Source organism: Geotrypetes seraphini, chromosome 12 (genome assembly GCF_902459505.1).
Source record: "Geotrypetes seraphini chromosome 12, aGeoSer1.1, whole genome shotgun sequence".
Classification (NCBI taxonomy): domain Eukaryota; kingdom Metazoa; phylum Chordata; class Amphibia; order Gymnophiona; family Dermophiidae; genus Geotrypetes; species Geotrypetes seraphini.
The window spans coordinates 23,010,563-23,025,542 of record NC_047095.1 but is presented as its reverse complement, the minus strand read 5'-3'; the positions used below and the strand labels follow the sequence as shown (position 1 = coordinate 23,025,542).

Sequence of the window (14,980 nt, the reverse complement as noted above, 5' to 3'; positions counted from 1 at the left end):
AAATTGAATCAGGTTGGGCAGACTGGATGGACCATTCGGGTCTTTATCTGCCGTCATCTACTATGTTACTATGTTACTATGTTACTATCATGTTGTTTGGGCATGGTAGGTAGAGGCTATTGCAGTAATCTAAGGAACTAAGTGTGAGGGATTGTACAATGATCTTGTAGTGTTCTTTGGTAAAGAATTTTCTTATTTTTCTTAGGTTTCGCATGGTGAAGAATGCTTTTTGTATGATTTTGTTTATTTGTGTTTGCATTGTGCAGCATCTGTCTAATTGAATTCCCAGAATTTTGAGAGTGCTCTGTATTGTATATTTGATTGCGTTTACTTCCAGTTCTGTTAGGGATGGTTTTTGTTCCTTCTCTAGTAGTAGGAATTTGGTTTTCTCCGCATTCAGCTTCAGCTTATGGTTCTTCATCCATTTTTCTACGGTTTCCAGTGTTGTTATCAGGCGTCCATTGGAGATGGGGTTTTGGATGTCGAAGGGGAGGAAGATGGTTATGTCATCCGCATAGCTGAAAGATGTTATGTTTAGGGCGTCTAGGGCTGTGCCTAAGGAAGCTATGAAGAGGTTGAATAGTATGGGCGATAGAGGGGATCCTTGTGGTACTCCGCAGGGGTTTGTCCAAGGATCGGATAAAAGATCTTTTGACTTGACTCTGTATGATCTTGTTTTAAGGAATCCTTGGAACCAGTTGAGAACTTTACCTGATATTCCTATGGCATCTAGTATCTGGAGTAGTATGGTATGGTCCACTAAGTCGAATGCGGCTGAAAGATCGAGTTGGATGATTAGTAACTTGTTTCCTTTGCTGAGGTGCTGTCGGGCTATATCTAGTAAAGATACCAGTAGTGTTTCTGTACTGTGATTAGCTCTGAATCCAGATTGAGTTGGATGCAGAATGTGGTGGTCTTCTAGGTAATTGGCGAGATATTGAGCGAGATACGTCTATGAGTTTGACGTATAGAGGGATAGAAGCGATTGGTCTGTAATTTGTTGGGTTGTCTATTGGACCTTTAGGGTCTTTTAGTATGGGAGTGATTATGATTTCGCCAAGTTCCAGAGGGAACTGACCTTCCCTGAGGGTGGTTTGCAACCATAGCGCGAGACATGCTTTGAATTTAGTTGTGTTCCTCAACTAAGTGGGAGAAACAGAGAAAAAAGCATGTGGCTTTCTGCAAGACCCAGTTAAGACTCAAGAAATTGCTCATTCAACACAATTAAGGTAGAATATTATTGTTATCAAGAAGGATACTTGATACTTATAAGGGCTTCAGAGGTGACACTCATAGGACCATGTCGTTAGAGTGAAAATTCACCATGCTTCTTCACTAGTCTGAATATTTTTTATCTGTATTTTTAACCATATTCACGAAATAACTAAAGTGCTTGATAATAGTTTCCTTCTTTATAACCATGTAATTCATACAATGTAACAATATAGCTCATAAAGTAACTTATCTGTATTCGCATCGGAAAGGCTGTTTCAAGGCGCACTCCCCCGTTTAAGTATGCTGCAGTTCAAAAGCTTATTATAAAATGCATTCACATAAAGTTCTCATTAACTTACTTTCATTACATTGAATAAAACCTCTTGACCAAGGCTGTCTTTTTCTTTAAAAAAGTCATGTTCAGGGTACGTTCTAGCAATGTCCCGTCTGATCAGTTTTTCACAAGGTGAGGTCATTTTCAAAAGTTCTGAATACTGGTCCTTTATTGGCATGTTTTGAGCATTGCATAAAAGTTGCCAAACTATTGCTCTAAAATGATGAGGTATCCCTTTTCGAACAAGCTCCTGAAGGACAAGCAGAGAACAAAATTAGCAGAGAAACACCATATTGCATAGTTTTTTTAATTACAAATGAAACAACTGAACAAAACCAAGAAAAAGAAACACTGATAGGGCGTGGCTTTGGGAGGACATTTGACATGGATTCAAATGTTTACATTATTCAATAAATTTTCTTTTTCAATTTCCAGTCTTGATCAGTTATTCAGCATTCAGTGTCCGATTCTAAGCTCAGGCTCCAAGAGCCGAGTGTGCTGCTGATGCAACAATTATTACCAGAGAGGTATACAGTAGTGCTGCCCGATTTCCGATTCCAATCGATTCACCAATTCAAATCGATTCGTTCTTAACAAAAATTGGCCTCACCGATTCAGTTACCAACCCTCCCTCCTCGCCCCCTAAAGCAGGAGCGGCAGCGCTGCCTCTTGCTGGCTGTCCACTGCCGCTGCCGCTCCTGCTTTAGGGGGCGAGGGGGGAGGGTCAGTTGGGAAGTGCTGCAGCCCCTCCCCAGCCTCCCGCTCTTACCAGTAATTACAGCAGCCTACAGAGAGGATCGCCAGTGCTGTGCAGGCTGCCGTCATCTTCAAGAGCACGTTCAATCTGCCGTGATCCTGCCCATGATGTCAAAGGAGGGGTGGGACCGCGGCAGAGAGAATGTGCTCCTGAGGACAATGGCAGCCTGCACAGCACTGACGATCCTCTCTACAAGCTGCCGTATTAGCTAAATGTAAGACCAGGAGGCCAGGGGAGGGACCAGGCCTTCAGGGTAGGGGACACCAGGAGCAGGCTTTCAGGGGGGGAACACCAGGCCTTCAGAGGGAGAACATGCAGGCCTTCGGGGGAGACCAGGCCTTCGGCAGGGGGGGGGGGGTCCTGGTGTAGAAGTACACGAAGGGAGGGCGGGAAGGGGGAATTCAAAGAGACGTGCATATACTGGATTGGGGGGGAGGGAATAAATAATGGGTCTAAAAACAGAGGAGAGGGAGAGAGATGGTGGACAATGGGATGGAGGGAGGGAAGGAACAGAAAGGGAGAGAAGTTAGACACAAGGGATGGTGTGGAAGGGGGTAGAGATAGTGGGTAGGAGGGTAGTTAGGAAGAGAAAGGGAGAGATGGTGGACCCTGGGGTGGTGGGGAAGGAGGGAGAGATGCTGGATGAAAGGGTAGTTGAGAAAAGGAGAGATGGTGGATCTGGGGATGGTGGGGTCCATCACTGCAGCTGCAGAGATGGAGACGAAAAAAAAGGAAAGATGCCAGACCTCCAGGAAATGGAAGGAGAGGACAGAGATGGAACATGGATGATTAGCATGAAGAAAGAAGAAAACGACAAATGAGCAGGAAACCCTGGCAAGTGAGTTATCAGAAGACATCCATGCCGACAACCTCTCCAACTCCTAAGCTTCCCGGATTCCTTGATCTAACATCCTCATTCAATCTCCAGCTGTCCACCCCTACACACCAAAATGGATGCTACCTGGACCTAATCCTTTACTCCAACTGTTTGAAGACTAAATTCTGCAATACCACCCTTCCCCTCTCTGACCATCATCTGCTAACATTCACAACTCATCACGCCACCTCACAGACTCGGCCAATCGCCACCAATACATTCAGGAACTTTCAGCCCTATCCACCGCTTTCATCCCTCCCTTCAACTATGGTCAAATATATTTTATTGAGCAAGCAAGAACACAACATAGTAACACAAATTACAGAAACAGCTCAAAAATTTTGTTTTTTGAAACAGTCCCCAAAAGAACCACCCCCCAAACCCCCCTCCCCACCATACCCACCCCTGGGTCCTCCTTCGAAACACAAAGTAACAAAGAATTGAATAACAAACTATACAAAAAAGGCACAAAAGGGAAGTACAGACAAAGCATCAATTAAGTATCCGGCTACGAGCCAGAGGGGTCAAAGTATTCCAGAAAGGTTCCCAAGTGGTCTGGAAAAGACGACCATGTCGAGAAGCCAAGTCAGTCACATCCCGTCGCTCCCACATCAAAAGAGCGATCATGCGGCTCCTCCAAAGGGAATAGTCCGGTGCCTCAGCTTCAAGCCATTTCAGCAGGATGCATTTCAAGGCAATCAGGATAGACCACTTGAGGAAAGCTGCAACTCCCTTGAAACGTGGAAAGTAGTGAGGAACAGTCCCAAATAAAAGCAAAGGGGAACTGCGAACCGTAACATGCCAAATAGACTCCACAAAAGCAAATACAGCAGTCCAAAAAAGTTGTATCTGAGGACAAGTCCAAAACATGTGGCCCAAGCTGGCTTCCGGAGCCTGACAGCGAAGACAGGCTGCATGGGGACGGAAGTGAGCCAAATAAGCCCTTCTAGGAGAAACATATAAACGAAAAATCAATTTAAAATGTTGCTCCCAAAAGGTAGTGTATTTACGAAATGCAGGCAGTCGCCGGACAGCCTGAAGAAGGACATCAGAAGGCAAATCAACAGCAAGATCACCGGACCAAGCATCTCGCAGCTTAGAATGGTCAAACAAAGGGCATTCATCCTTCAAGTGGCGGTGATGAAACTTGAGAGGGACCGATTGTTGAGAACCAAGGGTAAAGGCCGTGGACAAAGTCTCATGACAAGCGGCCGTCAAGGAGCTAGAAGGTAAGGAAGAGATATAATGATGGATTTGCATGTAAGCAAAATAGTCAGTAGCAGGGAGATCAAATTCAGCTCCTCCCTTCAACTATTATATCACATAAGACTGTCAACGAAGCTGTCCTCTTCTATAATACCATTCTCTCCTCTGCTTTAGATACCCTCGCTGCTCCAATTTCACAGCCTGTTAGGTGTGGTAAACCTCAATCCTGACTGATCCCCTACATCCACTACCTGCACTTCTGTGCCTGCTCCGCCGAACATCTCTTGCTTAAATCCCAAGAACACACTGACTTCATACACTTCAAATTCATGCTGACATCATTCGTCTGCTCTCTTGCTTGCCAAATAAGAATACCATAACCACTTAACCACCTCTCTTAGCTCCAAACCTCACCATATCTTTACCACACTAAACTCCCTACTCAAAGCACCCTCACCTCTTATCCCCCCTCCCTTCAATTTCTCCTCAGACTATGGCAGAGTTCTTCTACAATAAGATCCAGAAGATTCACCTTGAGTTCTCAACCAGGCTGTCTCCCCTCCCCATCCATTTGTCCCTTCTGCTAACCTCCCCTCAACACCTGCCACCCTCTTCTCCTTCTCTGAAATCACCAAGGAGGAAATCCTCCAAACCCATTATCTACTCCTCCGATCCAATTCTCACTCACTTACTCAGCACTCTCTCCCACTGTCATCCCTTCCATCTGTCACATCCTCAACCTATCACTCTCCACTGCAACAGTCCCCGATGCTTTCCAACATGCCGTTGTCACACCCCTCCTCAAAAAATCCTCACTGATCCCCATGTGCCCCTCCAACTATTGCCCCATCTCCCTCCTCCCCTTCTTATCCAAGTTACTTGAATGTGCTGTTCACCACCGTTGCTTGGACTTCCTCTCATCCCAAGCTATTCTTGATTCGCTTCACTCAGGGTTTCGCCTGCTGCATTTCACGGAAACGGCCCTTACTAAAGTTTCCGAAGACCTGTTCCTGGCCAGATCCAAAGGCTTCTACTCTATCCTCATAATACTCAATCTATCTTCCACCTTTGATACTGTTGATCCCCACCTACTTGATATGCTGTCCTTCCTGGGATTCCAGGGTTCTGCTGTCTCCTGGTTTTCTTCCTATCTCTCCCATTGCACCTTCAGTGTATGCAATGGTGGTTCTTCATCCACAGCCATCCCTCTATCAATTGGTGTATCTCAAGGCTCTGTCCTGGAACCACTCCTTTTCTCAATCTACACCTGCTCACTTGGAGTGATGATCTCCTCCCATGGCTTCCAGACCTACTTCTCCGCACCAGACATCTGTATTGAAATGCAGGCCCGAGTCTCAGCCTCCCTGTCCGACACTGCCACCTAGATGTCTCACCGCCACCTAAAACTGAATATGGCTAAAACGGAGCTGCTCATCTTCCCACCTAAACCCATCTCCCTACTTCCCCAGAACAGGATCAGGGGTTGAGGGCTGCATGAATCTCATTGATCAGAGAACTGGTCCTATAAACAAGAGGTCAATAGTTCAGTTCTCATCAGGGCGTAGCTTTATCCCAGTTGCTGACAGTTTTCTTAACATCCGGAGTGGATAACACCCTGGACTGTGTGGATAACACTAGAAAAGATCAAGCAAAGCCTGACACAAACGGTCTAGAATTTGGCAGTTAAGATTTAATGCTAAAAAAATGTAGTCATATTTGTGCTGCAAAAACCTCAGGAAGCACTACAGTATAGGGGGCGAATACTTCTATGTGTGAAAGAAGAGCAGGATTGAATGTGTTTGTACTCGATTATTTTAAAATAGCCAAACAAGTAAAAAGGTGACAACAAAAGTCAGAATGATGCTTGGGTGCATATGCAATAAATTGGCCAGCAGGAAAAAGGAGGAAACAGAGCCTCTGTTTAAGTCTCTAATGAGATCTCATTTAGAGTATTGTGTACAATTCTGGAGACTGCACCTTCAAAAAGACAAACAGAATGGAATGGATCCAGAGGGTGGCTACATTTTATAGAAAGGATGATAAAATGCATGGAACGGCCTTTCTTGTGGATGTGGTAGAGATAAGGACTGCATATGAATTCAAGAAAGCATGGGACAAGTACAGAGCATCTGCAAAGGAGAGGAAGAGATAGTAAAGATTGGCAGTTAAAATGGATGGATAGACTGGCTAAGCCATATGATCTTTATTTGTGGTCATTTTCTATGTTTCTAATTGGAGTAAACCTGATATTCACAAAAGATTCTATCTTACATAGATATTACTTCTGCTTCCTTCAGTCAATTTGTCTGCAGTGTCAATGACATTATATGTACAGATCTTCGATTCAGATGCTTAACAGGACCAACCTGTTGAAATTCATTTTCTTAGTCCAATTCTAATACTGCATTAATAAATGATAGCTTGCAAAAAAAAATAATAATAATTTTCTCCAAGATGAATACAGCTACTAGTTCTTTGTTTGGCACTGTAAAATACCTTAACTTGTTTTTCTTTCTTTTTACGTACATCCTCCCACTCATTTATAATTCTTCCCCATAAAATCCAGGTGTCTTCTTCTAGATGGCTGAGATTGCTAGATGCTGAAGAACTGGATACAAGAGAAGACCCACTATTTCTTCTTGAGCCATTTACTGATCGTAAAGACTTGCTGTCTGTCTCTAATAACCTGTAATATGTAACAAAGAACAAAAGGTTTTGCAAAACAGTGCAGCAGAATTACTGTTACAACTGGATTTCTCATTGTTCATCTAAACAAGCACAGAATCTAACGGCTAAAACCCAAGATATCCAAACCAAAATCCACTTGTATTTGGTTTGATCTATTGAGAGCTAATGAAAAATCCAGATATCAAAGTTCATTATTTGTATGAATGTTTGCAGAACTAAGTGAAATTGACCAACATGCTAAACCCTTGCACAATACAAACTGAAAACAGAAAAAATGCATATCTAGCTCTCATAAGAGGAATCTATTTTCAAAAGGATGAAGTGTGGCATATGTTCTCAATGAGCAGTCACTGCAGTTTCTTTTGCAAAACATCATAACTCTTAAAAGCTTAAAAGTTGATTCAGAATGTGTCTGTGTTGAACTACTTAGCAGTACTGTAAAGCAAAACCCAACAACACACATAGAACTATGCAAGAATTCAAAATTCTTGCAGTTACTTTATCTAATATACAAGAGGTAGCACACACCAGGAAAAGGCTATCCTTTATCCATCATCTCCTTTCTACCTCCCCCTGCCCAATTAACCACAAACACAATTTGCTGCTCTGAAATAGACTGAACAGTCAAAACATCAGGATTCTTTCGATGTGCTGAGATGTGCAAGTTCAAGGTTGAGGTAGGAGTATCAAAAGGCAAGAGATCCATAACGACAACCTTTAACTTCAAGAAAGGAAACTACGAAGCAATGAGGGAATTGGTAAGGAAGAAACTTAGGAACACTTCCAAAACATGGCTAACGGTAAATCATGCCTGGTCCTTCTTCAGGGACATGGTGAAAGAGGTGCAAAATCTGTATATCCCCAGATTCAGGAAGGGGTGCAAAAAGAATCGAACAAAAGACCCGGCGTGGATAACCAAAACAGTGAAGGAAGCGATAGGCAATAAGAAAAATTCATTCAAGAAATGGAAAAAGGACAAATCTGAGGGGAACTGGAAAGAGCACAAGAAGTATCAAAAAGAATGTCACCGTGAGGTTCGGAAAGCTAAAAGAGAGTATGAAGAAAGGCTAGCCAGGGAAGCAAAAAATTTCAAACCGTTCTTCAGATATGTTAAAGGGAAGCAGCCAGCTAGAGAGGAAGTGGGACCGCTAGACGACGGAGACAGGAAGGGAGTGGTGAAGGAGGAGAAGGTAGTGGCAGAAAGGCTTAACGTGTTCTTCTCGTCTGTATTTACTAACGAAAACACGTCCAACATGCCGGAACCTGAGCAATTCTTCAATGGAAGTCAAGCAGAAAAATTAACATTCATAGAAGTGAGCATTGAGGACGTTCGCAGGCAGATAGAAAAACTAAAAACTGACAAATCCCCGGGTCCGGATGGCATACATCCAAGGGTTCGGAAGGAATTAAAGGAGGAGATAGCGGAACTACTGCAGCAAATTTGCAACTTATCCCTGAAAACAGGCGAGATCCCGGAGGATTGGAAGATAGCCAACGTTACGCCCATCTTTAAAAAGGGATCAAGAGGTGATCCGGGAAACTACAGGCCAGTGAGCCTGACTTCAGTTCCTGGGAAAATGGCAGAAGCACTGATCAAAGAAAGCATTGATCAACATTTTGAAAAGCACGAACTTCTGATAGTCAGCCAGCATGGTTTCTGCAAGGGACGATCGTGCCAAACAAACTTATTGCACTTCTTTGAAGGGATTAACAAACAGATGGACAAAGGAGACCCCATTGACATCATATATCTAGATTTCCAAAAAGCCTTTGACAAGGTGCCCCATGAACGCCTACTCCGGAAACTAAAGAACCATGGGGTGGAAGGAGACGTACGTAGATGGATCAGAAACTGGTTGGAGGGTAGAAAACAAAGGGTAGGAGTGAAGGGCCACTACTCCGACTGGAGGAGGGTCACGAGTGGTGTCCCGCAGGGCTCGGTGCTCGGGCCGCTACTATTTAATATCTTCATAAATGATCTAGAAACAGGGACGAAGTGCGAGATAATAAAATTTGCGGACGACACTAAACTATTTAATGGAGCTCGGACTACAGAGGAATGTGAAGAATTGCAAAGGGACTTGAACAAACTAGAAGATTGGGCGACGAGATGGCAGATGAAGTTCAACGTTGAGAAATGTAAGGTATTACATGTGGGGAGCAAAAACTCGAGGTACAACTATACAATGGGAGGGATATTATTGAATAAGAGTACCCAGGAAAGGGACTTGGGGGTATTGGTGGACATGACAATGAAGCCGACGGCACAGTGTGCAGCGGCCGCTAAGAGAGCGAATAGAATGCTTGGTATAATCAAAAAGGGTATTACAGCCAGAACGAAAGAGGTTATCCTGCCGTTGTATCGGGCAATGGTGCGCCCGCATTTGGAGTACTGCGTCCAATATTGGTCGCCGTACCTTAAGAAGGATATGGCGTTAGTCGAGAGGGTTCAGAGGAGAGCGACGCGTCTGATAAAAGGGATGGAAAACCTGTCATATGCTGAGAGATTGGAGAAGCTGGGTCTCTTTTCCCTGGAGAAGAGGAGACTTAGAGGGGATATGATAGAGACTTATAAGATCATGAAGGGCATAGAGAGAGTAGAGAGGGACAGATTCTTCAAACTTTCGAATAATAAAAGAACAAGAGGGCACTCGGAAAAGTTGATAGGAGACAGATTCAAAACAAATACTAGGAAGTTCTTTTTTACCCAACGTGTGGTGGACACCTGGAATGCGCTTCCAGAGGACGTGATTGGGCAGAGTACGGTACTGGGGTTCAAGAAAGGATTAGACAAATTCCTACTGGAAAAGAGGATAGAGGGGTATAGATAGATTACTGCACAGGTCCTGGACCTGCTGGGCCACCGCGTGAGCAGACTGCTGGGCACGATGGACCTAGGGTCTGACCCAGCAGAGGCATTTCTTATGTTCTTATGCTCTTTATTATGGATAAAATAACTTCTCAGATGAGTAATTTTCTCTATTATTCTGTACTGTGTCATATTTAAGCATGATACACTTGTGAAGAACCATTTAAACATTAACTTTCAAGTCAGCTCTGCTGGAATGCAGCACAAAGACAAATTTCATTATGGATTGAGTTTCATTCTCTTGCATTTAAAAGCCACTCCTCATTACATGCAGAAAATTGTTATATCAACACATACATGAAAGGCTTACAGAAAACAGAAGTTTCTAACTTATACCAACTTATAAAACAAATGATTTAAACTATTGTAATTACAAAAAAAACAACAACAAATTACCAGTAAGCTTAAGTTTTAAATGCATATTCCTCTACTCTATAGTATGAACATCTTACCTGGTTATATTCATGATCCATACATTTTGATCAACTTTCTTTCCTTAAAAACTGGCCACTATAGGGTGACAAACATATGTGCACTTTGCTTCATTTCTAGCTTTACCACTAACAATGATTTACTATTCTCAAACAACTCTGTTGGTACATTGGTCTGGACTGAACCATTCTTAAGTGCTTGAAGGGTGAATCAAAATTAGTTTAAAAAAAAAAAAAAAAGTCCTTTTATACAAACATGTTTCCTTTGCTACAATAAAAACAGTTTGTTGTGCCTTTCTTCCCATTTCTCATGGTCTCCTGATACTGCCATCTCTTTTTTGATGTGACCCAAATGAGGCAGCACACCTGCACATAATGACAGCTCCCGTCAGATTACTAGTTCCGCAGCCACATCCAAAGGCAGCCCAGAAGCTATTCACTAGGCCAGTTTTCTGAGCAAAGGGGCTAAAAGGATTTTTTTTTCAGTAACTTTATGCACAAGTGTTTTATCTCTTGCATAAGCTCTAGCCACCTCAATGGCCTTTCTGCTTATCCAGTAGCATATGTTATCTTCACTGCAATGTTAGCCCCTAGAGCAGGAGCCCAGTATAGGAAAGAAAGGGAGATCTCTTGCAGAACATCTAAGCTCCATCACTATGACAATGCTACTGTCCTACTTCCTTATGCATTTATTTTTAGCTGTCAACTGAGATGTGCAAAACATGTTATTTACTTTAAAAAGTTTGTATTGCCTGCCAATACTTACTATAACCTTTAATTTTCAACAAGGAAAAAAGGTTTAGAAGAGGAAATAAGCAGAAAGAAATGTTATTTATTCTGTCATTTGGGTATGCAGTGGGTAATTTCCTAATAAGACACCTAATCTGAAAAGTTATACTGCAGCTAGATTGATCTGATAGGCAAACAAATGGGAAAGAGAAACTCTTGTTGAGACAACTGTATCAGCTTCCTATAGAAGCATGAATACTGTTTAAATTATGTATGTTAATATTCATTATTATTCATGGTTTTGCACCATTGCCATTCACATTAATTCTGTCATTTTCTTCCTCTGGGAAAAATCTTTGTCCAAATGGTCAGTTAAAGCTTCATTTCCCATCTGTTGATATTATCAAATACAAATGTATCCCATTCTCCAATGATCCCTTAGCAATCTGCACAGATCTGAAATGCCAACAGAAATTAGGTTGGAAACAAACAGTGAAATATTTAAGAAACACTTAAAAACTTTTTCTATTTAAGCAGTATTCAATTATTAAATTTTTGACTATAGATGGTTATGTATACTTCAGTCTATGCTCCCAGTATCTACTACTACTACTACTATTTATTATTTCTATAGCAGTGAAAAGGCGTTGCAGCACTGTACATTTTAACATACAATAGACAGTCCCTGCTCAGAAGAGCTTACAATCTAATTTAGACAGGACATTACAGGGTTGGGGAGATTATGGTAGAGGAAATGATACAGTGGGTATAGGTATCTGACAGCAGCAAGTGGGAGTTAAGAGTTGAAAGCAGTTTCAAAAAAGTGGGCCTTTAGCTTGGATTTGAACACTGCCAAGGATGGAGCATGACATATTAATTCAGGCATACGGTGCACAAGAAAGAAGGGACAGAGTCTGGAGTTGGCAGTGGAAGAGAAGGAGACAGATAAGAGGGGCTTGCCTGATGAGCGGAGATCACGGGGGGGGGAGCATAGGGGGAGATAAGCGAGGAGAGATATCAGGGGGCTTCAGAGCGAATGGACTTGTAAGTCAGCAAGAGGTGTTTAAACTGTATTCGGAAATGGACGGGCAGCCAATGAAGTGACTTGAGGAGAAGCGTAATGTGGGAATAGCGATTCTCACGGAATATGAGTCACACAGTAGAATTTTGAACGGAATTTTGAAGAGGCGAGAGACGCGTGCGTGGGAAGCCCGAGAGAAGTACGTTGCAGTAGTCTAAGCGCGAGGTGATGAGAGCGTGGATAAGGGTTTTGGTCATGTGTTCAGAGTGAAGAGGATGGATTTAGAGGAGGAAATGACAGGATTTGGCGGTCTGTTGAATCTGATCAGAAAAGGCGAGAGAGGAGTCAAAGATCACCCCAAGGTTGCACGCCGACAAGACAGGGAGGAGGATAGCATTATCCACAGAAATAGAGAACGGCGAGATGGGGAAGGTGAGTTTAGGCGGAAAGATAAGAAGTTTAGTTTTAGCTATATTGTTTGAGATGGCAGCGAGACATCCAAGCGCCAATGTCTTGACAGACAGGCTGAAATTTGGGCTTGAACTCCTGTAGAAATATCTAACTTGAGCTGGATTATCTTATCGTGATTTGCATTGAACCTTAAAGCTAAATGTAGAACATAAATGGAGCTGCAACTTAATATAATGTTATGTCCATAAAGGTGCCTATTTTATAAAAGGTAACATGCCCATGCCTTTATAAAGTAGAGTTATATAATGAGCCCTTGTAATATACATATTCTCTAACATAAATTTACACCTGATCAAAAGAAAGAAGAGTGTGTGTGATCTCACAGGAAAGGAAGTTGATTAAAATGTATGGATCATAAATATAACCCAAGTAAGATGAACAATAAATACTAAAAAGGAATTAGCAGTTATAAACTTAAGCTTATTGGTAGTTTCTGTAATTGGTTTAAATCAGGGGTGCCCAATACGTCGATCGCAATCGACCAGTAGTTCAGGAAGGCAACGTGAGTCGATCGCGGAGCCCATCCCGGGCTCCGTGATAGACTCGTGTTGCCGTCCTGATCTTCCTCTGTGTTCTCCCTAGGGCCTTTTAGCTGGGCGGTCCACCCAGCTGTCATCTGCTGCTGCCGCCGCTGCTGAACATTAAAAAAAAACCCGGCTTGGAGATTTCAGCCTGTAGCGAACTTATGCTCCGGGCTCTAACGTGTGCGTGCCGGCTTCTCTTCTCTTCCCTCCGAAACCGGAAGTTATGTCCGGGGGGGGGGGGAGAAGGGAAGCCGGCACGCACATGTTGAGAGCCCTGAAGCAAGCGTTCGCTATGGGCTAAGGCGGGAGACAGGTTAGTGAAGCATTTCCTCTTCTTGCTGCCAGGTCCTGCCTACTTTCTGTTTCCGTGAAGGCAGGACCCGGCAGCATTTCCCCCAATAGGTCGATCGCGAAGCTGGTCGGCTGAAGCAGGGAGAGCTTGGGGCGTCGTCGGCTTTCAGGCCTGTTATTGGTGGTGGTTGGGTCCTGGTCCCCGATGGCAGTGGCAGTGGCTTGGGGGAGGGCAGGGAGAAAGAAAGAAAAAGGGCAGGCAGGGAGACAGAAGGAAAGAAGAGAAACAGAAAAAAAAGAAAGGGAGGCAGAGAGAAAGAAAGGGCAGGGAGAGAGGAAGGAAAAGTTGGGGGAGGGAATGAGGTCTGGAGGAGAGGAAGCATACAGGCTAAAAGGGAAGAAAGATTGGATGCACAATCAGAAGAAGAAAGTGCAACCAGAGACTCATGAAATCACCAGACAAGGTAGGAAAAATTATTTTATTTTAAATTTAGTGATCAAAATTTGTCTGAATTTATATCTGCTGTCTATATTTTACACTAAGGTCCCCTTTTACTAAACTGCAATAGAGGTTTTTAGCGCAGGGAGCCTATGAGCGTCGAGAGCAACGCTGGGCATTCAGCACAGCTCCCTGCGCTAAAAACTGCTATTGTGGTTTAGTAAAAAGGGAGGGGGGTATATTTGTCTATTTTTGTATGGTTGCTACTGATAGTGCATAGAGTCATCTGCTTTGACCTCTTTGAAAAATCCTGGAATAGGAATGATAATTAACATTTTCTATGCGTACAGTGTGCTTTGTGTTTTTTTTCAATTTTATTGTTGGTAGATCATTTTGACTTGGTCATTTTAAAAGTAGCTCGCAAGCTCAAAAAGTGTGGGCACCCCTGGTTTAAATCATTTGATTTATGTTGGTATAAGTTAGATAGTTCTGTTTCTATAAGCCTTTCATTTCTATGTTGATATAACAATTTGCTGCATGCAGTAAATAGGCAATAGGCTGAAACTCAATCCACAGTGAAAATTGTCTTCAAGCTGCATTTCAGCAGAATTGGTACCATTTAAACATTAACTTTCAAGTGGACAATGCTTAAAAATGGCAAAAGCTATCTGAAAATTTAAATGCACTACATCATCTGGTTCACCTTTATCCACTATGTCATCCTCCTCAGGACTGCACTCAGGTTTCCAGTTCATGCAAAAGCAGACAGTCACACCTGTAGAGGATATAGAAAAAAGGGAGGGATACAGAGAAACTCCCCGACAAATAAGTCTAATCTACTCATAACATGAAAAGTTTTAACAATTTAAACAGGTTATGAGTAGGCCTGCTCTTACTATCGGAAGCTAAGTAGGGTCGGGCCTGGCTAGTACCTGGATGGCAGACCACCTGGGAATACCAGGTGCTGTATGCTGAGGACCCCTATGTTGGGCAGCAGAGTGGAGCTGCACACTGCGCAGAAGAAGGCAATGGCAAAACACTCCTTTACTCTGCTGTGAAACATCACAGGATATATTCCTTACTGTGAATGTTGCCAGTATAAACCTGAAATAAACTGTGCTATAAGGA

At 43.0% G+C, this 14,980-nt stretch overlaps 1 protein-coding gene across 12 annotated transcripts in view; it reads right to left on the bottom strand.

Moving 5' to 3' along the window:
* EVI5 (ecotropic viral integration site 5) overlaps window positions 1-14,980 on the bottom strand; it is a 363,365-nt gene that overhangs the window by 311,306 nt on the left and 37,079 nt on the right. For 10 of the 12 annotated variants that reach the window (XR_004536596.1, XM_033916075.1, XM_033916078.1 and 7 more), the window contains exons 3-4: window positions 6,886-7,075; window positions 1,575-1,799 (exon numbers count right to left, since the gene is read on the bottom strand). Coding sequence is in view for 11 of the 12 variants with exons in the window: in XM_033916075.1 (XP_033771966.1) it covers window positions 1,575-1,799; window positions 6,886-7,075 (415 nt within the window). In the remaining variant the exon portion in view is untranslated. Of the gene's footprint in view, window positions 1-1,574; window positions 1,800-6,885; window positions 7,076-10,398; window positions 10,506-14,980 lie in introns of those variants that run through there. The other 2 variants (XM_033916080.1, XM_033916071.1) reach the window with 2 other exon arrangements.